The 27,031-nt window shown below is 50.3% G+C and overlaps 1 protein-coding gene and 1 long non-coding RNA gene across 3 annotated transcripts in view; one reads left to right on the top strand and one right to left on the bottom strand.

Annotated features, from left to right (window-relative positions):
* LOC121133926 overlaps positions 1-520 on the bottom strand; it is a 34,153-nt gene extending 33,633 nt beyond the window's left edge. The window contains exon 1 of one of the 2 annotated variants that reach the window (XR_005870942.1): positions 303-520. This is a non-coding gene — a long non-coding RNA (uncharacterized LOC121133926). The remainder of the gene's footprint in view (positions 1-302) is intronic. The other variant, XR_005870941.1, reaches the window with a different exon arrangement.
* Positions 502-27,031, top strand: Vps37b (VPS37B subunit of ESCRT-I). The gene is made up of 4 exons (XM_005080628.4): positions 502-654; positions 22,495-22,666; positions 24,185-24,267; positions 24,992-27,031. The coding sequence occupies exons 1-4, from the start codon at positions 544-546 to the stop codon at positions 25,481-25,483; spliced, it is 858 nt and encodes a 285-aa protein (XP_005080685.1). The 5' UTR covers positions 502-543; the 3' UTR covers positions 25,484-27,031.

Raw genomic sequence — 27,031 nt, 5'->3', positions numbered from 1 at the left:
TTTTTTACGAGACAGGGTTTCTCTGTATTGTTTTGGAGGCTTCGAACTCACAGAGATCCGCCAGCCTCTGCCTCCCGAGTGCTGGGATTAAAGGCTCTTCTCAATATTTGCTTTTTGTTTTTATTATTTTTGTTTGTTTGTTTTTGAAGCAGGGTCTCACTAGGTAGACCTGGCTGGTCTCGAACTCACAAGCGCAGGGATTGAAGGCGAGAGCCACCAAGCCCAGCCTGCTTGCTCTTTTGAGTCCTGCCTTTTTATCCCCCCGAGGTGGGGGTGCTCTTATGACCTCACGACAGTCTCACCTTCACCGCTGTGACATCATGACCGTGCGGACACCGTCACTAAGCCCTCAAAGTCCCCTCTCGCTTCTCCTCAGAAGCCTCCGACCCGGGCGGCGCTCTCGCGCGCCGATGACGTCACACCCAGCGCTGGCGTCACGCCCCCCCCCCGCGAAGGGGTGGGGCTTGAGGGCGGCGCTTCCGGTCGGCGGAGCCTGGCGGCCCGAGTGGCGGCGGCGGCGGCGGCGGGCGGCCGAGTGGCGGGATGGCGGGCGCCGCGAGCGAGTCGCGCTTCGCGGGGCTGTCCCTAATGCAGCTGCACGAACTGCTGGAGGACGACGAGCAGCTCGGCGACATGGTGCGGGGGATGGAGGAGGTGAGCGCCCGCCTTGGGACCGGGCGAGGGGGGTGCTGGGACGGCGCGCTGGCATCCAGAGTGGGGCCCTGAGGCGAGGATTGGGGGCGCTGAGGGCCCCAGGCCGGCTCGAGGCAGGGGTCAGATCCTAGGACCGGGACATGGGGTCTTTGGGGCGGAGGCTGGCGCCGCGAGAGGGAGTGAGGGCGCTGAGATTGGGTGGGTAGCTGTGGAGGGGACTGCAGTTGAGTCTCCCAAGGACTCCAGGGGACCAAGGCAGGTAGATTAGGCACGGATTTGGAAACGCTTCGAGGGGAAAGGTTGGAAAGTCGTAGGGGCACTGGAGCGGGTCGGGTCTGGCAACTAGCCGGTGTTGACGGATGGTTCCTGGATGGGCGTGTGGGTAGCAGAGATCTGTAGCTGCCTGAGTCTAGTTTGGGATTCTGAGAAGGGTCCTCGAAGTTCAGAGGCTCCAGGCCACAGACAGCCAGGGTGAGGTGGGAAGGGGCCCAGTGACTGCCGGCTCCCCAAGTGCCCCTTTCCCGTGCAGGAGGCCCTAGCAGAGTTGGCTCAAGAGTCCCCTTCCTTTGCTTGTTCTGTGAACGGTCTGGGTAACAGGAGGATCCCTTTCCCCAGGCACCCCGGCATTCGTGGAAAGAAAGGCTGGAGGGAATTCTAGTATAATTGGCTGTGCCCCCACAGTTGTCTGCCCACCTCTTTGGGTTCCTTAAATTGCTTCTGGCAACAGAGTAAATGGGGGCCGGGAGTTGACTGCTGACCCCCTCTCTATAGTCCAGGGCCTGCCCAGCCTCTGGAAGGCATGCGCCCGCCCATGTTTCTGGTTCTCTTCCTCCACACCTCTCCTGTGGTTTGCTCTGAGCGACTTTGCCCTTGCAGTACTTCCCGTTTCCCTTCTCCCACCTGGTCCTGACTCCGATGTGCTGAGTCTGGGGCTGTCTGATCCTGCTCTCCCTGGCCCACCTACCTCCTTTGTCTGGGAAGTCTGAGCTTCCCTATACCCGCAGTGCCTAGTTTCTCCTGCCAGAAGCTGGTGTAAGGGGCTTTTGGCTGGCTTTCCGAAGAGGGATTCAGCACCCAGCCAGCCCCCTTCCAAGGGGGCTTGTAAGAAGGTTGTACATTCAGAATCCCTGGAAAACCCTCAACAGATCATTGTCTGCCTCTACAGAGAGGCCACTGTAGTAAGATGGTATCAGTCTTTCCATTAATACACCCCTTGTATTCAGGGCTTTGCAGCTTGGCAATGAACGCTGCTCCGAGATGCAATTTACCCAGTTTGTGGTATCCATGTGGCACTTTCCATTTCAGAGAATAAGAGACAAAAATCTATCTTTCTCCACTGAATGAGAATTCCGTGTCTGCCCAAGAAAGGACAATCCTTGCTTTGCTTCTGGGCAGTTTCTGGGAGACGTTTTGTTGGCCGCCAGCTGAGTGTCTTTCTAGTTTAATAATAAAATGATAGGCATGCTTCTCAGTATGTGACCCTGCCTGCAAGCTGCTACTTTGCTGTATGTGACTATTCTGTTTCTGTCAGAACAGCTACTGGAACTCTGTAGGTGGAACATTTAATAAAATAAACTGCTATTTAGCAGAGGGATTGGTGGAGGGGAGTCAAACAGCCTGCTGGTGGGTGACTCTAGGCTCTCTTGTGCTCTCTCCCTAAAAATTTTGAGATTGTTGTTGTTGTGTTGTTTTGTTTTTTGAGACAGAGTTTCTCAGTGTAACTGCTCTGACTGTCCTCGAACTTCCTTTGTAGACCAGGCTGACCACAGACACACAGATCTGCCAGCCTCTTGCCTGGGTTTAAAGGCATGTGCCACCACCCCACCCTCATCCCCCAGCTAAAACCCAGAGATTGTTAGAGGAGGAAAGAGGCAGATTAATCTAGCAGGATTTATTTATTTTTTTTAGTAAAAGTATCCTTCTAACCATAGTACCATATGGAAATACTGAAGCCCAATGGACCCCACCTGTGTAGACCACATAGTGTTACTGAAGTTACCCCGCAGTAATTTGTTTTTTGAAGGTGTCAGGCTTTTAAAACAAGGAAACAAAATATCTGGTTGCAATCCCTAGTTGTTTCCCTCACTTGGCAACATCATGAATTTGTTTGTTTGGGGATGGTTTGAAGAGAATATGCCGTGAACCATTCAGTGTTGACCAAATGGAGTATTTATGAGGAAGTGTTTCCAAGTGGGGCATTTATGATAAAGTGTGCTAAGGAGCATTTGGGATTGGACTTGGCTGCTTTTGTGCTGTGTGACTGGAGACTGGTCACTGCACCTCTTTGAACAGCTCTTGGGAAGGACAGTGTGTTGATAAGGGTCAGGTGAGATGGTGAGTTTTAAACACCTAACACAGCTATGGTTCGTGTTCAGCATTCAATAAAGAGTAGTTGCTGGGACAGGAATGATAGCTCTGTTGGTAAGGCACCTGCCCTGGGTACATGAAGACCTGCATTCAATCCCCAGAACCCTTGTAAAAAACCAGGAATTCTGACGAACATTTGTCACCCATTTGGATCCCCAGGATGGGGAGACAGGAGGATCCCTGGGGCACATTAGCCAGTCAGTCTGACCGAACGGGTGAACTGCAGGCCTGTCTCATACAAGGTGGACTGCACCCTTGGAGACAAGGTCCACCTGAGGTGGAACACCGGAGGGTTTCCTCTGGCCTCCACGCCCTCGTATGCATGCTGCCGTGTGTGCCTATGCACATATGTATGTGTACACGGGGAGAGAGGGTAAATACCTGGGGTTCTCTTTCTGAAAGACTAATTGATGCCACCCTAGAAAACATTTTACTACTTTCAGACGAAAGGGTTGTGTGACTCAGTGACTCTAGGAAGCATCCATCAGGGAGTGGACTGGGCCTTTCTGGGCACACAATCTCATAGGCTGAAATGAAAGCTTTCTCTCTCTTTTAAACTGGCAGAAGGAAGTGTTTTAAATTGCAGAGTGAGGCTTCGCCCAGCCTGAGGGGATATTTTGTGGCTGCTGTAAAGTGTGGTTTGTTGAAGGCACTCACTTAACTGCAATGGGCATTGTGTTCGATTACACTATTTTAATTGCAGTGTGTGAGTTTTAGCACAGCTCGGGACGTTAAAATGATGTCGGGGCTGTAGGCGCTCTGGGGCCCTGTGTGTTCTCTCTTTTCCTGTCTCTCCTGTCCATTATGCTGCTCCCTAAATGCAGACATCGTTAGTGGGGCCTTTTCATCTTTTTGGGGGGGTGGGGATTATGTTTGTATAGGTGACACAGGGTCTCTCTACGTAGCCCTGGCTGTCCTGGAACTCTCTCTGAAGACCAGGCTGGCCCATAGATCCACCTGCCTCTGCCTTCCAAGTGCTGGATCAAAGGTGTGCGCTACCACAGTTGGTTGAATTTTTTGAGTAAAAGTGGGTACTGGACAAGTTGGGGGTCAGAAAACTTTGAGGAATACATTCTTTCCTTCCTCTAGAGGATGGAGGGCTTAAACTCAGGTTAGTGCAACAAGGGCCTTCACCACCTAAACCAGTGGTTCTCAACCTGTAGGTCATGACCTCTCTGGAGGTTGAAAGATCCTTTCACAGGGGTTGTGGCTAAGACCATGGGAAAACAGATGTTTACATTACAATTCACAACAGTAGCAGAATTACAGTTATGGAGAAGCAGTGAAAATAATTTTATGGTTGGGAGTCACCACAACAGGAACTATATTAAAGGGTCACAGGGTTCGGAAGGTTGAGAACCATTGCCTTAAACTGTCTTACCGGCCGCCTTTCTTTCTTTAACTTATTTTTACACAGCAGTGGAATGTGCCTTTATCTGTCCTCATGAACCCCGTTGACTGGCAAGGCACTCCCATAAAAGGAACGGTTGCTTGGGGGATTAGGCAAGCACACCGGACCTCTTGGTACACTTCTCCCCGTGTCTTCTAAGGAAATGCAGCTAACGATCTCACAGCCGATTCAGATCCCTTAGCTTTGTCCCTGTGGAATGAAAGTGGCCGCACACAGAAATGCTGGGTGTCCTGTGGGAAGTAAAGAAGCCTGGTCTGAAGAAGCCGCTCCCGTCAGGCCTGTGTGTGACAGCAGCTACTGTCATAGTGGCTCGCTGAAATGGAACGCTCACCTGGGACTCCTTCAGAACACACAGGCTGAATCACTCACTGCCGCTGGGACGTGGGTTTTTAGAAACTAAGATTTGAACTTGCTGAGGTCGTACAGTGGGGTCACGCTCTGTAGCCCTGGCTGTCCTGAGACTGACTAAAAAGGCCAGGCTGGCCTCAAACTCACAGAGATCCTGGGGCCTGGGATTAAAGATGTTGGGTCATCACGCCTGGCTTTTTTCTTTTTTAAATAGTAGTATTACAGTTTTGTGGGAAGATGATAGTTAAGAGTTGTGAGACTGGGTGACTGCCTTTAAATTCTTAAAGTCTGCAATTCAGTTTTCTCAACCTTTAGGCAGAGTGGCGGTGCCTGCCTTGAAGGTTTTGTGTGACCCAGGAGTGTTCCCTAGAGGCTTATCCCCCGCTTCTTAGAGCTTTTCTCAATTGACAGATTGAAGCCGGTGGATTGTCACAAATTTGAGACCAGACTGAGCTCCAATGTGGGGAGACTGTCCCTAAAAACAAAAGAGATCAGGTCTGAGCCAGGCCAGCCTCACGACCTCTTGTCTTACCTGAGCATCTACTTCCCCGCAGAGCTCTCCCTGCTTCCTCAGCCACAGACATGACCCTTGTCCCTCAGCTTCTTCATTTGTGTCATCTGTGGCATTCGATACCCGTTGTATAAGCTGGCCACTTCCCTATGGCCTTGCTCCACACTGGCCTCAACATCATGCCACTGGGGTGTCCCATCAGCGCCGCCGTGAGCAGTGGCTTGGCTTCAAGTGGATTGCATGTGGGAGAGGGGCTCCTGTGGGTGGAAAGGGAGAAATGAGGTCCTGTTGGAATGTGGGGTTCCAGCAGGGCACCTCGAGGACAGGAGGGAGTGTGTGTGGCACTGGAGCTTCCCAGAACATCTCCATGGGGTTCTGACTTCCACCTTCCTTGAGTGTTTGGAAATCAGGGGGATTAAGGTTTAAATGACTGCTAGGTAGGTAGTGTATCATCAGGAACAAGGAGGTGCCGTCGAATACCTGGGAGAAGAACCTGGAACTCAGTGACCCCTGAAGGAGAACTAGGATGACTGAACTTGATCTGCCATGGCTGTGCCCCTGGGCTAAGGAAGGCCAGCTGTGTTATTCATGAGGTCCTTATTGCAGTATTTGTGGTGGACGTTGCCATGGGGATTTATGCCAAGCACACGGTGCAAGGTTATCTGCAAAGGCTCAGCAGCCACTGGCGCCCATAACATGCTGAGGCTGGAGTTGTATTTGGCTGTTTCCCTCTTGGCTGTCACCTGGGAGGGCCATCTTTACCAGAGGGCAGGACAAAGGCGGAGACAAAGTTTCCTGTAGAACTTACTTCTGCATGAGGAAGAATGGAATTCCAGATGTGATGCACTCGGCTCTGTTGTCTCTGGGTTACAGGACTCTCACTAAGCAGCCTCAGTTGGTCTGGAACTTGCTGTGTAGACCAAAGGGCTCTAGCAGGCCTGAATATAGCAAACATGTTGCTGACAGGTTTTGCTTTTATTGTTCTCTCCCATTCCCTCTTCCTTGCTAAACCGTTAGATTACATTCTTTTTGTTTGTTTTGTTTTTCGAGACAGGGTTTCTTTGTGTAGCCCTGGCTGTCCTGGAACTCGCTCTCTAGACCAGGCTGGCCTGGAACTCACAGAGATCTGCTTGTCTCTGCCTCTGGAGTGCTGGGATTAAAGGCATGCACCACCATTGCCCAGCTAGATTATATTCCTAAAGTTGCCATCAAGGTCTATTCCCTTATTTGGCCACTTCTCCTTAAGGCTGACCACCAAGGTCCAGCTATCAAAGTGTTGAAGTCCGCCAGGCGGTACAGGCAGGAGGCCGAGGCAGGTGGATCTCTGTGAGTTCGAGGCCAGTCTGGTCTAGAGAGCAAGTTCCAGGACAGTCTCCAAAGCAATACAGAGAAACCCTGTCTCAAAAAAAAAAAAACGTTGAAGTCCAGCAATCAAAAGCCCTCTTTGGCCGGGTGTTGGTGGCGCACTCCTTTTAATCCCAGCACTTGGGAGGCAGAGGCAGGGGGATCTCTGTGAGTTCGAGGCCAGTCTGGGCTACAGAGTGAGTTCCAGGACAGGCTCCAAAGCAATACAGAGAAACCCTGTCTTGAAAAATGGAAAGAAAAAAAAAAAAGCCCTCTTTGGCTATCCTAATTAACATGCCCATTTAACTTAACATATCCTAATTAACTTAAACACCTCATCCTAACACAGGGTTTCCCCTTTTTCCTTTATTAACTGCCAAGCCTTCTCTAGCCAAAGAGTACTTTGTCCCTCTGGGCAAATATCCCTCCCTTCTCCCTTGCCCCTTCCTCCCCTCTCCCTGTTTCTCTTCCCTTCTCTCTGGACCTCTCTCTCTCCTGCCTTTGTCTCTTATTCCCTGCCCTTTGTCTCTCTGAGGAAATAAATCTCCATTGTGCTGAGAACTTGGTCTGGGGTGTCTTGCGTCAACTTCGAGGTCCTTTTGTAGACCAGTCTGGTTCCAAACCCACATTCCTGCCTCTGCCTCCTGAGTGCTGAGATTGAAGATGTGCATCACCATCTCTGATAGTTCTTGGCTTCTTATTCCTTTCTTCATTCATTGTTATTTCTTGGTTTCTTAAAACACTGTACGTTTCATTATGTGTGTGCCTGTATGGAAGTTAAGAGGGCAGCTAGTGGGAGGTTTTGTTTTGTTTTTCTACCATGTAAGTCCCACTGAGGTCAGGTTGTTGGCATGTTCACATGCTAAGCCATCTGGCTGGCCATGTAATTCTTTTAAATCAAAGCTTTTGTTATCTCCAAGGGTTGACGAATGGCCTCTTGAGATTTTGCTCATGTCCATAGTTCAGTGCCTAGCATATCGGAGGGACACAGTGGGTGCCAATTAATGTTTGCCTACAGACAGCCGTTTTCATTGGTGTGGACATAGCTGAGTTCAAGGAGGTTTATTCATTCACTCTGTCATGGAGAATGTATAGTGTGCTATGCTGGGCATGTGAAACTAGTATAGGCACAGTTTTCTTTTCCTTTCTTCCCTTTTCTTTTTTGTGGGGCTGGGGTAGAGCCCAGTGCCTTCCACGTATGAGCCGGGTGCTCCACCATCAAACTGGACCCTCAGCCTAGGTTTTCATCTTTTAGCATCATGCTGGTATATGTGGAGCTAAATCCACAAGTGCTAGAATTTAACACACCCTGGCCAGAGGAGACCCAGGAAGCCTTTGGGGCATGGGGGGAGGGTCATCAGAGAGTGTATCCTGGAGGAACAGTGACTCATGAGCTGTGATTCAGAGTTGAGGTAGAGTTAACCAGGTAATAAGGGAGTGGGATCTAGGGCCTGGGGAGGACAGGAGAGGCATGCACAGTGATATACTAGTGTGGCTAGAGGGATCGGGGCTGAGGGGTGACACTGGAGAGGCAGGCCGGCACCAGATGGCCTCATAGGCCACCAGGGTAAGGAGCTTGGCCTGATCCTCCAGAGAACCACTACAGGATTTAAGCCAGGGAGTGTTGTGGTTGGCTGCCCTTGACATTTATGGAAATGACTCTGGTGTGGGTGTGGGTGTGGGGGATGATTTAGAGGTGGGTAAGATCAGGGAGCATGGAGATCAGTTAGGAAGCTGAAAGATAAAACTGAACCTGGAGCAGCAGCCAAAATAGTGGGCTTCAGAGCCGGAGACTGCACTCCAGCGGAGCCCCCTGGGTCTTGTTTTGCCCGAAAGGAATTAATAGTGAACTGGTCATGTGTGTCTGTCGGTCTCACATTATAGAGGGACATAGTGCAAAGCTAGTAGGTGTGTGTGTGTGTGTGTGTGTGTGTGTTCAGCAAGAAAATGACAGGAAGAAAGGCAGCGTAAGTTATAAAAACTACAAAAATTGGAAAATCAACCATACGTATACATGTTTGCATTGACTTTTAGTGGCAGTGAGGAGGATGACAGTGTCTTGCTATGTAGCCCAGGCTGGCCTGAAACTGGTGACCTTCCTGCCTCAGTGTCAGAAGTACTAGGACTACAGGTATAGATAGCCACCATGTGTGGTAGGAAGGGGAAGATTAAGACAAGATTTGGGGAGCAAGAAAACTCCCAAATGCTTGTTTCCTTACTGTTAACATGGTGGTGGTATCAGCAATAGCATCCTAAAACTGGTGCTGTGGCATCTACCCGTTACCCAGCTGTGAAAAGCTCAGGTAGTGGGTATGAGTTAAGGCTAGACAGGGTGACATAGTTGAGACCTTTTATTTAACAAAAGAAAGGGAGCTGTTTTGTATAAAGGGGGCTATAGTTCAGATAGTATGGATTTAATTTCCAGCACCAGACACACAGTGTGGAGGCTCTGTGTGGTCCTAGCACTTGAGAGCTGGGGGCAGGAGGATCAGGCATTCAAGACCATCCTCAACTATACAGCGAGATTGTTGCCAGCCTGGGAAAAAAGAAAAGGAAAAAGGCATCCGATTTAGTTATCCTGGGGATTAAATAAGATAGACTGTATAAGCTAACGTGGTACCTGACGGTAATAAAACAGTGAATTGAAAAGGCCCTTCTGTAGTTAACACAGCAGTGTGGGGCCGTTTGAGCTGACAAACATTTCCCTTCAGGCATTAATTCCTGGAATCTTAATTCTTGGTGGTGATTACACAGCTCTCAGCAAATAGAGTTGGGGAAACGATGGTTAATGGACTGGGGATGGGCTGCTTTGTTTCTTTGGGGGGGTGGGGGGACACCTTGGGGGTTAGTAGGATGTGAGATGAAGTTCTGGAGGCTGTGCACCTGTGTACAGTATCCTCATTTTCTGATTATAGTAGACTCCTGGGTCCCTGGGGCCTACTGTGGAATAAATGCCATCTGCTGCAACAGCCTAAGGGCCCTGGAATATCAGTGGCAGCACAGTAGTTAGTTGTGGGGTGTCCCTGATGAGTTCTGTGGCATGGAGGAGCCTCTGTTTCAGGAGGGAAGTAGCTTCTGTTTGTTCTTTCTGACCCAGCCAATCAAACTCAGTTAGGGTATACCTTCAAGGAACTGTTCTCTCCTGTCACCATATGGGTCCAGGGCTTGGAGTTCAAGCCATCAAAACATGATTTTAATGGCTACTTGACATCTTATGTCTTTATCCTAATTTATGTATTCCTGGATATTCAGGTGCCCCCATCATAAAATTTGTAATTAACATCTTTGAATTGTGTTAAGAGACATTTAGCTTTTTCCTTTTTATTTGCTTTACAATGGATTAGTCTTGGGACTTCAGTGATGACTCAGTTGTTAGAACACTTACTGCAGAGGACCTGGTCTTTAAATCATTGAGGGTGTGACCCCAAAGGCTCCTCTGTTTCCTGGCCACGAGGTAAAGTTTTTTGTGTCATGTCATGTGTATGTCTGTCTGTTTCCCCCACCCCACCCCAGCCCTGCTCCCTGCCATTGCCATCTGGTCCCCCTCCCCACTGCCAGAGTCCTGAAGCAGTGGGTAAGCCCTGTTAGAGACTAGACACACACAAAGGGGAGCTAGAACAAAGCACCCCTTCATAGCTGGCTAACTCGGGTGTTTTGTTACTGTGGTGGATGTCAGGAGTCAGGACGGCCTTAGGCATCTGGTTCCCCATATGAAATAATTAGATTTTTGTTAAGAAACTTAAGTTGAACAATCTAGAGAGCAATAGATTATAGTTTGATTATGTATAATAGATTATACATTATATATAATAGATTATAGATTATATAGAGAAAAATAGATTAGTCAAGAGTCTCTTTTTAACTCTCTTTAAAAAACTTCCTACAAGACTGGGCGATGGTAGCGGCGCACGCGTTTAATCCCAGCACTTGGGAGGCAGAGGCAGGTAGATCTCTGTTAGAGACAGGCCTGATCTACAAAGTGAGTTCTAACAAAGCCAGGACTACACAGAAAAACCCTGTCTTAAACAAACAAACAAACAAACACAAAAAAATCCAAAGTCTAGATTCAAATAGGATTTTCTCATACTGAAGTGAGAGTAATCAGAAAGGTCACATCAAGATACATATTAAAGATAAGAGCAAAGTCATCAAAAGACAGTCTCAATCAGCATAAACCCACAGTTCAGCAGGGTAGGCTGCCGTCTTCTTACTTGAGCTTTATAGAGACTAAGCAGGAAAACACCCCCACATGAATCTTTTGAAGTTGTGGGCAGGAGGAAACAGGAACGAAAGCCAGTGAGGCCTTGAGAAACCTGGGAGCTTTGGTGGTTGGTCCTAAACAGAAACCACTAAGAAAACCCAGGTTCCGGGGCGTGCAGTGGCATGCCCTCTTAGTCCCAGCTACTGGAGAGGCCGAGAGAGGAGGGTCACTTGAGCCTAGTAGTTTAAGACCACCCTGGATAGCATGGGGAGATCTGCCCCCACAAAGGGGATAAAGAAATGAAAAGATTGGCCTTTAGACATTTTAGTAAGTTGAATCTTTTTGAAGGGTAGACAGGGAAGAGGAAAGTTTTCATTTTTAAATTATCACAGACGTAACCAGGTGGTGGTGGCACACGCCTTTAATCCCAACACTCAGGCCGGCCTGGTCTACAGAGCGAGTTCTAGTACAGCCAGGGCTGTTACACAGAGAGACCCTGTCTCAAAAGTCAAACAAAACCACCACAGAAGCTATAGGCTGAGATGTTTCCACTTCACTAAGTTTCCCAGCAATTCTACATTGGTCTTTGCCATCCATGACAGTGACTGAGGGGCCAGCGAGATGGCTCAGTGGGTGACGGCGGTTGACGTGGTGCAAGGACTAAGTTCCTTAAGTTGTACCTCACCTGGTGCGTATCCCCCATGGCATGTCTCATGCCACTGTGATGTGCCCATCCCATTGCATTTCTGTTTGCGTGTGTGCACTAACAGTTTTAAAAGGGCCTGAGCAGGCATGTGCTATCATCCCAACTACTGATGCAGGGAGACCATTTGAACTCAGAAGTTAAAGACCAGCAGCAGTTCAGTGACATCTTATTTAGGATGGCTAGATAGGTGGGTGGGTGGGTGGGTGAGTGAGTGAGTGAGTAAATACAGCCAGATGTGGTGGCACACGCCTTTAATCCCAGGACTTGGTAAGCAGAGGCAAGAGGTACCCTGTGAGTTTGAGGTCACCCTGGTCTATGTAATGAATTCAAGACAGCCAGGGTTATGTAGAAACTCCCTGTCTCCAAAACCTACTTAAATAAAAAGTGTGACACCCTTCTTCACCTGTCCTCATGGTGAGCCTGGCATTTCTGCTGCTCTCTGAGCAGCCACATGCTGACCAAGGGCCAACTGGGCTTGCTGCCAGGCCTCTCTGGATTATGTGCTTAGTAACTATGCTGATGAACGGTGAGTGGAAGGAGGAAGGGCTTTAGAAAGAGCTAATACAAAGTATTTCACCAGGAAAAAAAACAGAACCTCAATGGTGAATAAAGTGTGGACTAGGCCGAGAACAAATCGGAGAATTCCAGGATTCTGCTCTCACAGTGCTTGTCGAGTGCCTGAGTTTTCATTTGGTTAGAGGGATGTGGTACCTCCCACCCCAGACAGCGTTTCTCTGTGTAGCCCTGGCTGTCCTGGAACTCACTCTGTAGACCAGGCTGGCCTCAAACTTGCAGAGCTCCACCTGCCTCTGCCTCCCGAGTGCTGGGTTTACAGGTGTGTGCCCCCACCGCCCAGCTCAAACCTTTGTCTTAAATGAAGAAAAAAAATGGGCACATTCCTGCCTTTAAAATGGTTACCAGTGCACGCCTGTTATCCCACTCTCCTGAGTCAGGGGAAGGGAGCACTGTGCGTATGAGGCCGGCCTAGACTACGTAGTGAGAGCTGTCTCAAAGAAAACAAACAACCTATGTGTAGCGTGAGGGTGCTTTAACCAAACTGCCCTTAACCAACGGCTGACTGGTTCTGGTTCTGGACAGAATTCCCAGGTTTAGCAGCAGAAGTTGGAATTCAGTGGTCTAGGAAAGTGGTACACACACACACACACACACACACACACACACACACACACTCACACACACACACACACACACACACTCACTTTTGGAGAACCCAGGGACAAGGGCAGTTTATAGCATCGTGATCAGTGTGGGTGGTCCATTTTATCTAGATGTTAGGAAGTCTTCTAGGAAACGTCAAGCCCTGGTGTGTCATCCTGTCAGAATGAGGACACTGGCAAACTGTGTGTTCCAGAGTCCACTTCATTTCTTCTCTGGGACGGGTCTGGTTATTTTCTTTTTTCTTTTTCTTTTTCTTTTTTTTTTTTGGGTGGGGGTGTTCCCGAGACAGGGTTTCTCTGTGGCTTTAGAGGCTGTCCTGGAACTAGTCTTGTAGACCAGGCTGGTCTCGAACTCAGAGATCCACCTGCTTCTGCCTCCCAAGTGCTGGGATTAAAGGCGTGCACCACCAACATCAGGTGGGTCTGATTATTTTCAAGCCTCAACATTTGAGTTTCTGTGACCTCTTGTTCTTCAAGTTCGTGGCATCCTGATCTTTAGCCTGATGACCAGCTCCATGCAGACGGACAGGACTGAGTTTAGAGGCCATTACCTGCTCTTTTCCTTTCTGAGAAAACAGCTTCCATCCCAGCAAGAAGACATTTGACATCCTCACTTAAAGCAAATAAACAAAAAAAAGCAAAGTGATCGGAAACCTCTGGTCCTTTTGTGTGTGTTTTCCTTTGAGACAGCGTCTCTCTATGACGTTCTGACTGTCCTGGAGCTCACTCTGTAGACAGACTGGCCTTGAACTCACAGAGATCCACCTGCCTCTGCCTCCTGAGTGCTGTGATCAAAGTTGTGCGCCAGCACCACCCAGGAACCCTTAGTTCCCTGCCGAGTTGGAGTTTTTGGTAAGCAGCTGGTGAGTTCCTTCCTGAGTGGGCTGTAGTCTTGGAGATGGTTTCACACAGCCCCCGGGACAGTTGTATTTTAGGACAGTTTCGTAATGTTCTGCACCGTCAGATCTTCCCTTTTGTCACTGTGTTAAGCGGCCTGACTCTGCAGCTGTTAGGTTCTTCTCAGTAAAAGCTGAGGGAAATCCAAACTGAAATAAGCCTGCAACAGACCCATGGAGGGCTCCCCTGGAGGCCAAAGTCACCTCGGGACTGGCATCTGCCGATAGTTAACTCTTTCTGAATGGGAGATGAACTTGAGCTTCTTAATAACCACAGGGCCAGCAAGATGTCTCGGAGGGATAAGGTGACTGTCACTAAGTCTTATGACCCTCTGAGTTTGATGATACAGAAGAAGAGAACCAGCTCCCACAGTTGTCTTCTGACTTCACTTATGCTCATGCACACTCATAATATGCAATATAAAAATAATAGCCTCATGTGGCTGGAGAGATGACTCTGCGGTTAGGTTAAGAGCGCACACAGCTCCCGCAGGCGGCCTGAGTCTGGCCCAGCTGTGTGTAAGCCCTGCCCCAGCACCAGCACTCACTCATACACAGCCCACACAGAGACACACGAATGTACACAGTTTAAAGGAAACCTGCAGCATTGAGCCTGCCACCCTGTGATCGGCATTCAGATGACTGGGTGAGACAGACCACATGTAGCCTGGTGAAAGCAGCAGCAGTTAATGTGCAGAGCATGGGCACCGCTTTCTCTACTGCTTGATCTGCAAGCCTTCAGTGTTTAAGGACTCCGTGCAGTCTCAACCCTTTGCTGTGAATGGTATGGTGAAACAAAACTTAAGCTTTGTCTCCTCATCATTGTATTACAGAGCTTTAAATTTATCTGAAGTGGCAAAAGTCAAGTGACTATGTGGTCACTAACTGGACAGCTTTAGGGTGTTCTAGAATGCCAACTCCCTCCCAGAAGTTGGTGGTGTTTCTTCTGGTCTTTTGAGACAGAGAATCTCACACTGTAACCGAGCAATCCCCAGACGTTGATCGTCCTCCGGTCTCAGCCTCTGAGTGCTGGGATTACAAGTATGAACCACCACGCCTGGTTCAAAAGTTGTCTTTAGAAAGGTGAAAGGGGAGGGGAATACCATGTTGTTCCTATGTAAATTGTGTTTCATGTGATCACATAAGGCAAAAAGCTCTACAGAATTCAGCCAATCCTCGCAGGCTTCAGTATCCAGCCCTTTACACAAACAAAAAGTGTTTAAAATGTTGACCGGAACCTGGGTCAGTTTACGTGTGGCTGCATCATACTCTGTAGCTGCTTTGTGCATGGAAATAACAAAAAAAGTTAAAGACTTTAGTGAATTCTAGGTGACTGTTAGAACTTGGAAGTGGATGGTACACACTCAGCCAAAATCCCCAACAGCACCAGAGCAGGGCACGGAACCCAAATAGATGTTAGCACATATCAAAATGTGGTGAGCACAGTGAGGATGGTTTCCCCTCCATCTCCCAAGGCGTTCACCTGGGCACTGTGCTGTTGTTCGAAGGCCCAAGCTGCTAGTGACAAGAGGCGTGCCTGGACTTGCAGTGCCCGACTAGCAGAGCCTTGACCACAAGACTCTGGAGGTCTGGGTTGCTTCCAGATCATCGTCTGCTCTTAGATGTGCATTCTGTGTCTTTCTCGAAGGAATGAGGGAATGAGCTAATGAATGAGTGACCAGTTACTGTGTTAGAGCATGCTGTTAGACCAGGATGAGCAATGGCTTGTGGTTATTTTTTAATACACTTTCAGTTAAAATAGAATTACACTTTCTTCTCCCTCTTCCCTTTCCTCCCTCTAGCCCCTCCCAGGTCCCTTCCCTCCAATCCCCTCCCTCACCCACAGCTCTTTTTCTTTGGTTGTTATTGTTGCGTACTTTATCTGTATGCGTTTCTGTTTTGTGTGTGTGTGTCAACGCTGACCACTGTAAGGCAACCAGTAAGGGTGTCCGTCCCTGCAGGAGGCTGGTTCTCCTCCCAGCAGTCGTTATTCAGTTCTTTGTTTAGGGCTGGGACCCCGTGAAGCTTCTGGTTTTTTAATAAGTGGGTAAATTATAGTGGCCTCAGAGCTGTCACACATACCCATTGAGCTGAGCTGGAGAGGGTGCGCCAAGCCACCTCGTGTCTGAGGTGTCTTGTGTGCTGGGGTCTGCCTTGACAATCATCGTCATAATCTTATTTTCCCTTTACTTGTAGCTGTGCTGGTTGCTGTGGCAAGCCAGGATGATAGGCGACCGCCAACTGCTGTGGTAACAAGCTAATAAGAGTCTATAATGGCACCAAAACTATGCAGACAATTAAAAACTCCACCCTTCAGAGGAGCTGGTGGCGCTCTGTGTGTGTGTGTGTGTGTCTGTGTGTGTGTGTGTGTGTCTGTGTGTGTGTGTGTGTCTGTGTGTGTGTGTCTGTGTGTGTGTGTCTGTGTGCCTGTGTGTGTCTGTGTGTGTGTGTGTCTGTGTGTGTGTGTGTCTGTGTGTGTGTCTGTGTGTGTGTGTCTCTGTGTGTGTGTGTGTGTGTGTCTGTGTGTGTGTGTCTGTGTGTGTGTGCGCGCGCTGCATGGATGTGGTTCTATGCTTTTGTTTAGTTTTGTTGCTTTAAGACAGGGTCTAGCTCTGTAGTTCTGCCTGCCCTTGAACTTGCAGCTATCCTCCTGTATCTGGAGTGTTGGGATCACACAGGACACACCACATAGGGCTTATAGTTCTGCTCGGAAGGGGCTGAATGTCCCAGAGTGACCTTGTCAGATGGTGACCATGAGCTTGGATGGCCTCACTGCATAGGGAAAGCAGGCTTCTGGCCAGACAAGGCACACTGGATGGGGGGAGGGGGTCCTGATGGCAAAGGGAAGTGCTGAAATTCCTCTGGGAGGACAAGTCTGGAAGGGGGCACAGTGTGAGGGAGAGGGCCTGGTTGACCTGCTGTGACTCCTGCCATCTTTGGTTCCCATTGTGGAGTCAGAGGATGAGACAAGAAAGGGAGATCACAGGTGCATAGCCCAGTCAGTTGACTTTGAGGTCAGTAGAACATGCCAGCACTGTGTACTGCCCTGTGGCTGCTGTAACAGACCACCACCGCACTGTGATCTCAAAATGTGGTACAGTCCAGGGGCCAGGGGCCTGGCATGATGTGCCTGTGGTCCCTGGAGGGTCTAGAAGAATCCAGGAAAACATCATTCTTTGCATCTTTCACTTGTTACGGCCAGCTCCCTGGGTTGTGGCCACAATTATTTCACTAGATGAGGTGGCAGGGAGCGTTGAGGGTGAGGGTCTAGTTTAGGGTGGGGCTTCGCAGTTTAGGCAAAGGCAGCTCAGAGCCATAGAGCCATTGCCAAGCTTGGTAGAGGTGTGGGCAAGACAGTGGGGACCTTGGGGTCACATGAATAAATCTGGTGGGGAGTGTCCTATCTGCCAGGTGTGGGACTTCACTTATTTCCCAGTAACATGTTGCCTGTTAAATACAGCAAGATTGTATACCTTGTGCATACATTAGGCCTGCAGAGAGTGGCCAGAGGTGACCTGGGTTAGAACCCAGCCCGATCCCCAGTGCTCAACAGCACCATGTGACAGATATCAGTGCTGTTGAAAATGCCCACCCGGCTGTGGTAGCACACTGCCAGCACTGGGAGGCCAGCCTCGTCTACAGCGAGTTCCAGGACAGCCAGGGCTGCACAGAGAAACCCTGTCTCAAAAAACAAAAAGCAAATTTCCAGCTGGGTGGTGGCGTTGGTGACGCACACTTTTAATCCCAGCACTTGGGAGGCAGAGGCAGGTGGATCTCTGGATTCAAGGCCAGCCTGGTCTACAAAGAGTTCAGGACAGCCAGGGCTGCACAGAGAGAGAATTTCCATTGTTTGTCATGATTGCTTGTGTGGTTCAGCAGTGCCATCTGATTTGTCATGCTGAGGTGTAAAAAGGTAGTCAGGGACTGCCAGGAGTAGTTTTCCATGAAAAAAAGTTTGGACGCGGGAGCATTTAGGAAGACAGTTATAATTACAGATTAGGGAGCCAGACCCTGGTCGGCTTGAGTCACAGTTTCACATTGGAGAAGTAGCTGATTTGGACAGTGTCCGCTATAAACTCAAGCCTTTGACGTGGCCATAGCCAGTAGGGCTTCAGGGAGTCTCACATCTGAGTGTTGCATGGGCAGAGGGGAGCTTACATCTGCTTCCTCTTGCAGTTTATTTCCTGATAGTCTCCTCGTCTCAGTCAGTTACTTTCTGTGTGTCATGTATGCGCATGTGTGAGCTGGTTTTTCACTCTTCCCCCTTATCTTTTGAGACAAGGTCTCTCATTGAATGCAGAGCTCACCTATTGGCTGGCCTGGCTGGCCAGGGTCTGCCTGCGTCTCACCCCAGCTCTGCAGTTGCAGCCTGTGACAGAAGTGCTCCTATGTGGGCACTGGGGGCCTGAACCCATCCTCAGGCTCTTTACCTGCCGGGCTGTCTGTCTCTCCAGCTGCCATCCCCACCTCTCCATTTTTAAAGGGAGGCACTTTATTTCCCAGGGCATCTGCCTTCTGTTTGTGATAACATCAAAAGGGGGGTGTTGTGTTTGTTTATTGTAAGGAAATGACTTTTTTCTCTGAGTTGTATGACTGTCAAAACGAATCAAGTGATTAAAAAAAATATCAAGTGGAAGTTCAAAGTAGAAAGAGTTTGAAAGTGAACTGATTCCAGCAGGGCCATGGGAACTAACCCAGAAGTGTCCTAGACAGCCTGCCTCAAGTTCATGGGCAGAAGTCGCCATGCAAATGGGGCCCTGGTGAATGTGTCACACATCGATCATTTTCCTATAGGAGGGAAGGAAGCTGAAGTGAAACTGAGAACATTTACAGAAATGGTTCTTCACCACAGAGAAATGATTTCCTGAAAAGATTTCTTTATGGTTAAGAAAAGGATGGGCCATGGGAAAAGATCAAGGGGCCTGGCCCCTGCTGGTCTCAGTTCGCATGTGTCCTGCCGTCCCTGCCATGAGGCTGGGGATGGGAACAACTTGGATTCTTTTATGCCTGACATTTGCCGAAGTGGCCTTCCCTGCACTCTCATATCCGTTACTGGGCCGGGGTGGTCCTGCTGAGCTTCCCTGTCCCTCCATCCAGCTTTCTTACAAAAGCTAAGAAAAGAAGGACGCCAGGCACACACCTTTAATCCCAGCACTCGGGAGGTAGAGGCAGGCGGATCTCTGTGAGTTCGAGACCAGCCTGGTCTACAAGAGCTAGTTCCAGGACAGCCTCCAAAGTCACAGAGAAACGCTGTCTTGAAAAACAATAAAAAAGGTCTACCTGCCCACAGCACTCCCAACCCTTGTCCTTGCTGCCATTGCCCTCCTGGAGGCTGGGGGGGGGGGCATCCTCTGGGCGGCCACTTAGATTTGCTGTTATTTGTTCACATAAAAAAAAAAAAAAAACGTCAGCTGGCCCAAAGGGTAAATAAAAAAATACAGCCAGTTTAACAGCCTGCCTGACATCATTGGGAGTTTGTTTGGCTTCTTTTATTGGTGGGTGGCTTTGGCATAGAGTCCTGTAAGATGATTGTCTTGTTTTTAGTACAGGCTTCCTTGTGTTTTCTACCAGGACTTGGTGCTATGTAGGGCAAGTGATCTTGATGGTTCCCTGTGGGAACAGGATATTTTTGTATTTGCATTTTATAGAGAACGAAAGTGGTGTGTGTCAGCTTAGCCCAATGTTGGGATCCTCTGAGAGTTTGGAAAAGTGTCCTTGCCTGGGTCCCCTCCAGACAGTCGGTTGGTAGGTGGTTGGTCTGGATTTAGGGTGTGTGTATGCCTGGAGCTTCATCGTGCTAGGCAGGCGCCCCGCTACTGAGCTGTGACCAGCCCATAGGCACTGGGCCTCTCAGCTCCCTCTAAGACGCTGAGGCGAGTGCTTGAATGGTACCTTTCCCACGCCCGCGTCATGACCCTGAGTCCACTGTGTTGCTTCTGCTAAGAACTTCTAGGGACATTCTGCCTTGGAAACTACCCACAGTGTGTGACCGCACATGCTCCCAGATAGGCTTAGACTCAAGTGACATTCTTAGAGAGCTCAGCAGGCACACAGAGTTTCGCAGTACAATGCCCTGAGTCCCTTGACAAGAGCTCACTTTTTCCTACTCCATATTTTGTTACCCATTGCATTGTTTGATGGCAGATGTGAAACCCAGGGCCTTGCACACGATTAACCAGCAAGCACTCTGGATCTCCAGCCTTGTTCTGCAATTGGGAATTGGCCTCAGATGATTTTTGGTTTGTTCTATAAGGGGGAAGGTGCCCACTGGTGGATCAGCAGATTTCACTGAGTGGTCCCCGTGTGCTGGGGCCTGTTGTGTCAAGTACCATCCTGCAGCTTGGGTTTTGAGACTCTTAGTGAGCAAGAGGCGTTTCTTACTGTTGAAAGAGCGAGTGTGGCTGTGAGTTTAGAATGGTCAGGCCCTCTGAGCCCCCACAGTGTGAAGAACAGGCCCAGCCGGCGGGGAAGGGGCAAGAGTGGCCTTACAGAGAGGGCAGATGCCACCATTCCATTGACGCCGGTTTCCTTAGGAGTGTTTCTGTTCTCTGAGTTTTCTCTGCTCACCTTAGGCCTGGAAGATGGTGACTTTTCAGCAAATGCTTACAGAACAAAAAATTACAGTTTCAGTATTGACCTGTACAAGCCGCATGGCTTATTGTGGTTCGTGGTGTCGTGATCTCCAGGCTTGGGAAGCTGGAGCAGGACAATTGTGAGTTTGTGGCCAGTCTGGCCTACACAGTGAGACCCTGTCTCAAAACAGCAAACAAAAGAGTAACAGTACAGGGCCGCAGACCTGGAAGCCATGTCCTGGTCCTCACCTTGGCCTTGAATGTGGCCCCTGCCACTCTTGAGGCAACACCAGTGGGAGGAAAGAAAGACCCACAACAGCTCGTTTGCTTATGACCAACTACAGATTCAAGTGCTACACATAAGACACAGCCCCGGTGTCCCTTCACCTCATCCCCCAGTGGGAGAATCTCACAGCCTGATCCGACAGGATACAGAATAGCGACTTCTGTCCCCAATCAGAGGCGACTACTCACAGCCCTCCTTCTCCATCACAAACCTCACACCTCTCCATTGTGATGTGTGTCACTACTGCGCCTGAGGGATCATAGGATGCATGGCCCTCAGAGTCGGCTTTTTTCACTCCTTGTGATTCCCTGGGGTTTATTTGAGTTGTTTCGTGTATAAGTTCGCTCACCCTTTTCATTGCTGAATAGTATTCCACAGTGTGGATGTGTCACACTGACTGCTCTCATGCTTCAGGTTTTGGATTATTTTAAACAAATCTACTGGGAAATTCAAGTGCAGAGGTAGGGGTGTGTGTGGGTGTGTGGGTGTGTGTTCGCGAGTGCGAGCACCAGCTTTTGTTTCTCTGGATGGATGCCCAGGAGTACAGTTTCTGGGTCAAATGATATTTCCATGTTTAGTTTTACAAGAAGTGCCAGAGTGGATGTACACGGTTTATTTTTGTTTTTTCTTCCCAACAGCTTAACAATGGAAGGAAAGACTCACGTGGCCATCAGTACACAGAGCCCACAGAGAGCTCAGGGTGCTTCCGGGGTACCTGAGGCACAGGAGCCCTACCTGCTTCCCAGAGACCCTCCTTAAAGCACTGCCTTCCACTGGCGCATTCTCCCTGCTTGCTTAAACATCAGAGAGAGATAAAGTGTCTCTATGCCACCAGCCTTGGGGATGCTGCTGGCTCGTGTTTTACAGTGTTGAGCCGGGGAGTCAAGTGGCTTTGTGATTGGGGTCCTCTCTGATTTTGGAGGAGTGTGGTCTTTAGGACCTGTGGTCCTAGCTCTCTGCCTCTGTGTCTGCTAAACAAATGCCTCCTGTGTGGTGACCAGGGATCCGGTACTCAAGGGCTTTTCCTTTGTTCTGGGAGTTCCCCGTGTCTACTGTGTGTGTCCCGCACGTGTGTGTGCTAGGCACCGTGTACCTGGTGGGAGATGGGGAGCAGAGGACTACATACAGAGCATGGACAGGAAGGAAGTCCTAGCAAGAATAGCCTGGGTGGGGCAGCAGAAAATATTAAAGGGAAAATAGATGGCTGGGTGCGGTTGAATAGCTGCTGGAAGAGATGCAGACATGTCGCCTTGGTGAGGGGTTGGACTTAACACGCAGAAAGTAGGCAGGCCGTGTAGAGGAAGCATGTCACGGGCGAGGAAATGGGGAACTAGAGGGCAGATGTATTTGCTTCTTGTTTTTCTCTTTGAACAGACTGTGGCCACGCTTTGTCCTTAACCATTTCACAGACCTCCCACCGCAAGGTCTGCACGGCCAGCTTTCGATATCTGTCAGCCAGAGGGCCTTGAGTCAGTGAGGGAGCCCTTGACGGGCACAGTCAGCCTTTTCCCTTTGGTTGGCTTTGCTAAAGGGGACGACCCAGGAGAGCTGCTGGCGGGCGTGGGAGAGATGGGAGAAGCGGTCACTGTAAACACATTCTCTCTCTGCCGGCTGGGCTTCTTTGATCTGAGGCTGACGATGAAGCACACATTGACATCCTGCCAACTTAGACCCCTCTGATAAAGTGGCCCTGGTTTCCTCTGCAGCAGCAGGAGCTTGCTCCGGACAGCCCAGCCCTGCGCCTTCCCAGCTGTCTGCTTCTGGCAGCCCGGCGGCAGCTGTACCGAGCGCACGTCACAGTGCAGCCATTGAAGCCCAAGCTCTGCAGAACCATGGGGAAGGAAGTGGGCCTTACCCTTTGAATGGGGAGAGCACCCACAAGAAGGCGGAGGGCCAGGAGTCTGCTTGGCTGTGTCTGCCCAGCACGTGGAGCCATCTGGGGAGCAGGGTGGGGCCTGGGAGGATGTGGCCTTTGTGGGGAGCACACAGTGGGTCTCACCAGCCTGTGTGTTTCTTGCAGACACAGACTGTTCAGCTTAACAAAGAGATGACGCTGGCTAGCAACCGGAGCCTGGCGGAGGAAAACCTTTTGTACCAGCCCCAACTGGATGCTCGGAAAGCTCGCCTGACCCAAAAATACCAGGAACTCCAGGTTCTCTTTGAGGCCTATCAGATAAAGAAGACCAAGCTAGGTAACTTCCCAGGCGATCTTTTGAGACCGACAAGTTGAAGAAAGGCTGGGTGGTGTGTGGTGGCATATACCTTTAATCCTATCTCTCAGGAGACAGAGGTAGATGGATCTCTGTAAGTTTGAGGCCAGCCTGATCTACAGAGGCTACACAGATAAAACCTGTCTCCAAAAAAAAAAAAAAAAAAAAAAAAAAAAAAAAAGAGTTGAAGGATGATACATAGTTCAAGCAATACCTTACCAGGAAAATAACATGAACAAATCTCAGGTCATGACAATGACTCTGCTGTAACAAGCAATAGTTTATATATAAATCGCCCTGCTGGCTTAGGGAAGAGCCCCTATCTAAACTGAGTACTAACCCTGCTCCAGAGCATAGAGGAAAGGCAGCCTTCTGAATCACAGATCAGCCAGAGCTTCAGTGTGTGTGGCTAAAATGGCCAAAGAGCCTTACCGCCACAACGTCGTGCTGAGATGTCACGGCACAGAGGGACCGAGTGCGTGCGCAAGTGTGTGCGTGTGTGTTAGAACAGTGTCTCATGCAGCCCTTGTTGGACATGAACCCTAGCCATGGACAGCCTTCCTGCTTCTACCCCCCAAGTGCTGGGATTGCAGTTGTGAAGAAAGCAGCGCACACTCAGCACGTCACGGGACATGAGACCAAGAGGCCTTAGGGCTGGAGAGATGCTCATAGGCGAAGTGCACTGCTGCTCTTCCAGAGGACCCGGGGTCACTTCAGCATCCACACAGCGGCTCACGGCTGTCTGTAACTTCAGGGTCTGACACCCTCACACAGACAAACATGCAAACAAAACACCAGTGCACATAAAAATAAAGGGGTAGGAAGACTCGGGGATCCAGGTGTGATGGTTCATTGCCTTTAATCCTAGCACTCGGGAGGCAGAGGCAGGCAGATCTCTGTGAGTTCAAGGCCAGCCTGGTCTACAGAGCAAGTGCCAGGATAGGCTCCAAAGCTATACAAAGAGACCCTGTTTCCAAAAAACAGTAGGTGTCTGTGTGAATATGTTACCTGACATGGGTACTAGGAACTGAACCCAGGTTCTCTGGAGGGGTAGAAAGAGCTCTTAACCTCTGAGCCATCTCTCCAGCCCCTTGTGTGTTTTTTAATGTAAGACCCTAAGGCTTGAGTGTGTGCTAGGTTAAGTTATCACTGGAAATTGGAACCCTGATAAGAGAAAAACTAGGAGCCCTCCTTTGAGTGTCCCAGAGGCCCGCAGCTGCAGGAGGAGGTTTCAGGGGTTTGGCCGCCTGGCCGGTTTGGTGAGATTGTATCTTACAGTGAGTGGATGGCTTCGGGTATGATCCTGTGCTGGCCTGCTCTGCCTTCTGGAACTTGTCCCCTGCCTTCTCTCTGGTGTATTTGAGGTTTCACTTTCAGGTCCTGGAAGTTGGCTCCTGTCGCCTTTCTAGTTAAAAATGTAGTTACTTTCTCTAGCAGAGGAAACTTCTTGGTGGGGTGGGATGTGCTACCTCATGCCATCATATTTTTTGCTTTTCCCAGATAAACAGTCAAACAGTGCTTCCTTGGAGACTCTGTTAGCGCTTCTTCAAGCAGAAGGGGCCAAGATTGAGGAAGACACTGAGGTAAGGCTGGGTGACCTTAGTGGGTGCCTCCGGCTGCATTTCCAGGTCACCTTGTTGAGTCAGTGGTGACTGAACCTGATGAGAGTGTGCCTGCTGCTCCGCCCATCTCAGAGGCCCGTGGCTGGGGCCATGCTGTGGCCAGTGAGTCAGTCACTGGTCGCTGCAGAGCTTTCCAGACATGGCTGACTGAAACATGGCCGGAGCCTTGTCAGGGAGGAAATGAGTCAGAACCCGTGCACGTTGCTCAGGTCAGGCTGTGCTGGTCTGACTAACCGTTAGGCTTGGTGGGCCCTGATAGCCACAAGCAGAGTTCTCTGCTGCTGATGCTGTCCAGGGTGAGTCATTTGGTCTGAGTACAGCCAGGTGGAAAATAGGGGACAGTAGTCGTCTCTCTGGAGTAGAGAGCTGGCAGTCAGGACTGCATAGTCGTAAGGCAAGGCCTTGCCAGGCCTATCATCTGTCTGTTGCAGTTCTGGAGGGTGGAACCAGCATCAGGACCACCCGCCTCATCTTCCTGTGACTCGGGTTAGTGATGGCTCCTGCCAGCATCCCCCAGACCCAGGCTCACCTCCGGGTCTGCAGCTGGGAGCCCATGGCAGCAGACAGCGCCGGGGCATATTTCCAGGAGGGAACTGAGAACCTCTTTCCCTTTGCCTGGACTCTGAAGGGAGCTTTCTTCCCAACAGTTGACGTCTTGTAACCAGGTTTCTCCTGCTTCTTGTAGAACATGGCAGAGAAGTTTCTGGATGGAGAGCTTCCTCTAGATGCCTTCATTGATGTCTACCAGAGCAAGCGGAAGCTGGCACACGTGCGACGTGTGAAAGTAGAGAAACTCCAGGAGCTGGTGCTGAAGGGACAGAGGCTCCCACAAGCCGGGGCCCCAGTGCCACCCAGGGTGCCTGAGCCATTAACTGCCACTCCCCTGGCCTACCCCTCTCTGGAGGCCACTGGGCTCCCTTCTGTTGTGCCTCGGCGCATCCCCCCACCTCCACCTCCAGCGCCTGCAGGACACGTAGCCACCCCGTTCACGGCTGCCATGGGCTCAGGACAGGCTTCTCCATACCCAGGATTACAGTGCCCACCTCTGCCCCCCAGGGTGGGCCTCCCGCCTCAGCAAGGATTCTCTGCACAGTTGGTGTCACCATACCCGCCAGCCCTGCCCCAGAGACCCCCTCCACGGCTGGCCCCGCACCAGCCAGGCTTCATCCTCCAGTGAGCTCCGGCGCCCATTCTTCCTGCGAGACACTCTCTGCCTGCCGTGCCAAGCTCTGCAAACGGAGGCTGTGGAGTCTAGCATCTAGGCCAACGGCCTGGGTGCCCTGGGCCAGTGTGTCCATCTGATTTTAGAACTGTAGGTCCATGGTGAGTAATAGAGAGCGAGTTTTGTGGACCAAGGAAGCTCTGTTCCTGCCAGGCCAAAGTCTGGCACACCTGCTATCCCATCATTCTGTATTCTGGGTGTGATTTCTATGTATCTAGTGTTGATGGACTTGTGCATTTGGGAAGATAACCTCCCCCCTTCCAATTCAGAATCACAGCTCTCACGTTGCAGCTTTATTTAAAAAGCATGGTTAATTATATGTTTTCAAGTCTTGGTCCACCAGCTCCTGTGGCGCTAATAAAGGCTGGTTTATACTGGCCAGCCAGGAACACACACCCATAGCCAGGCCTCGCTGCTGGGCAGCTGTGCTGTTGATCCGGTCTGTGCTGGACAGGTCATTACACCCCTCCCTCCCTCCCGACAGACTGGATCTCTCGGTTCAAAACCGTGAGCAGAGTTTGTAGTTGGCTGCTGTGCAGAGGCCGGAGAGCTGCGGCTCTGGGTGTGAGGCCGGGGTCCCCACCCTCCCCTCAAGCCTCATGACGGTTTCTGTGAAAGAAATAATACTCAGTGTTTTTACTACACTTGTAATTTTCCTGTTTTATATTTGAAAACTTTTTTGATGCTCTCAAGACCATTCAGGGAAACTTTTTTAAAAATGCAGATACTGTTTCCGAGCTGGTTAAAAATGCAGATTTATTGAGTGCTGCTTCCTGTCAGGCGAGCAGTGCATGGTCACATCCGTCAGCGCCCCTGCTGTGCCTTAGCTCCCTTCACTTGGTGCCAGGACTCAGCTGCCTGCAGTATGCCAGCCATGGCTGCCCTGTGGGGCCCACGGCCAGGCAGGCCCCTTGCACTGTCAGAGGAGGCCCATCCCCTTCAACCCGGGCACTCTGGGGCAGTGTTCTGTGCCATCGTGGACAGCGCTGAGGGATTTGGGGAGACCCCTCGCAGGGTTGGCAACAGCGGCTCCTTCCTCTCTGGGATCTCATCTTCAGGTGCCACATGCGCAGTTCCCAGGGCAGGTGGGAGAGGGTGGCACCCACACCTGTTCCAGAAAAGGGCTGTGTGCCTGTCAGTGGAACCTAGAGCCCTTCTTACCCTGCCAGCTGGCTGCAAGCCAAGGTGACAGTCAGGGCAGAGCTGATTAGAGAGCCTGTCCCTGGCAGGGCCACCAGCCTTTGTCCCCAAGTCATGGACTTGGACTCTACCCCACGGGACTATTCTGTAAACTGACAGAGCTGTATGTGCCACCTTAATACCTCTGCCACCAGCTGCCATCAGGAACTCCCACTGCCCAGGCACGGGCTGCAGCCAATGGGAGCTCCAGGTGGATGTGGTGAAGGGGCCGCCAGGCTGACCTTGCCATCACTGCCCAGGGCCCTCTCTGGCACCAGGGTTGTAAAGCTGTAGAACTTTAATAAATTGAATTATTAATTTCAA

Source organism: Mesocricetus auratus, unplaced genomic scaffold, assembly GCF_017639785.1.
Source record: "Mesocricetus auratus isolate SY011 unplaced genomic scaffold, BCM_Maur_2.0 Super-Scaffold_100025, whole genome shotgun sequence".
NCBI classification, from domain to species: domain Eukaryota; kingdom Metazoa; phylum Chordata; class Mammalia; order Rodentia; family Cricetidae; genus Mesocricetus; species Mesocricetus auratus.
This window is presented reverse-complemented; position numbering and strand designations above follow the sequence as displayed.

What these genes read in the sequence shown, in the direction of transcription:
- Vps37b (XM_005080628.4), top strand. Translation starts at nt 544, where the DNA reads ATGGCGGGCGCCGCGAGCGAGTCGCGCTTCGCGGGGCTGTCCCTAATG. An exon ending in TGGTGCGGGGGATGGAGGAG is followed by an intron (nt 655 to 22,494) that starts GTGAGCGCCCGC and finishes TGTTTCTTGCAG; the next exon opens with ACACAGACTGTTCAGCTTAA. An exon ending in GATAAAGAAGACCAAGCTAG is followed by an intron (nt 22,667 to 24,184) that starts GTAACTTCCCAG and finishes TGCTTTTCCCAG; the next exon opens with ATAAACAGTCAAACAGTGCT.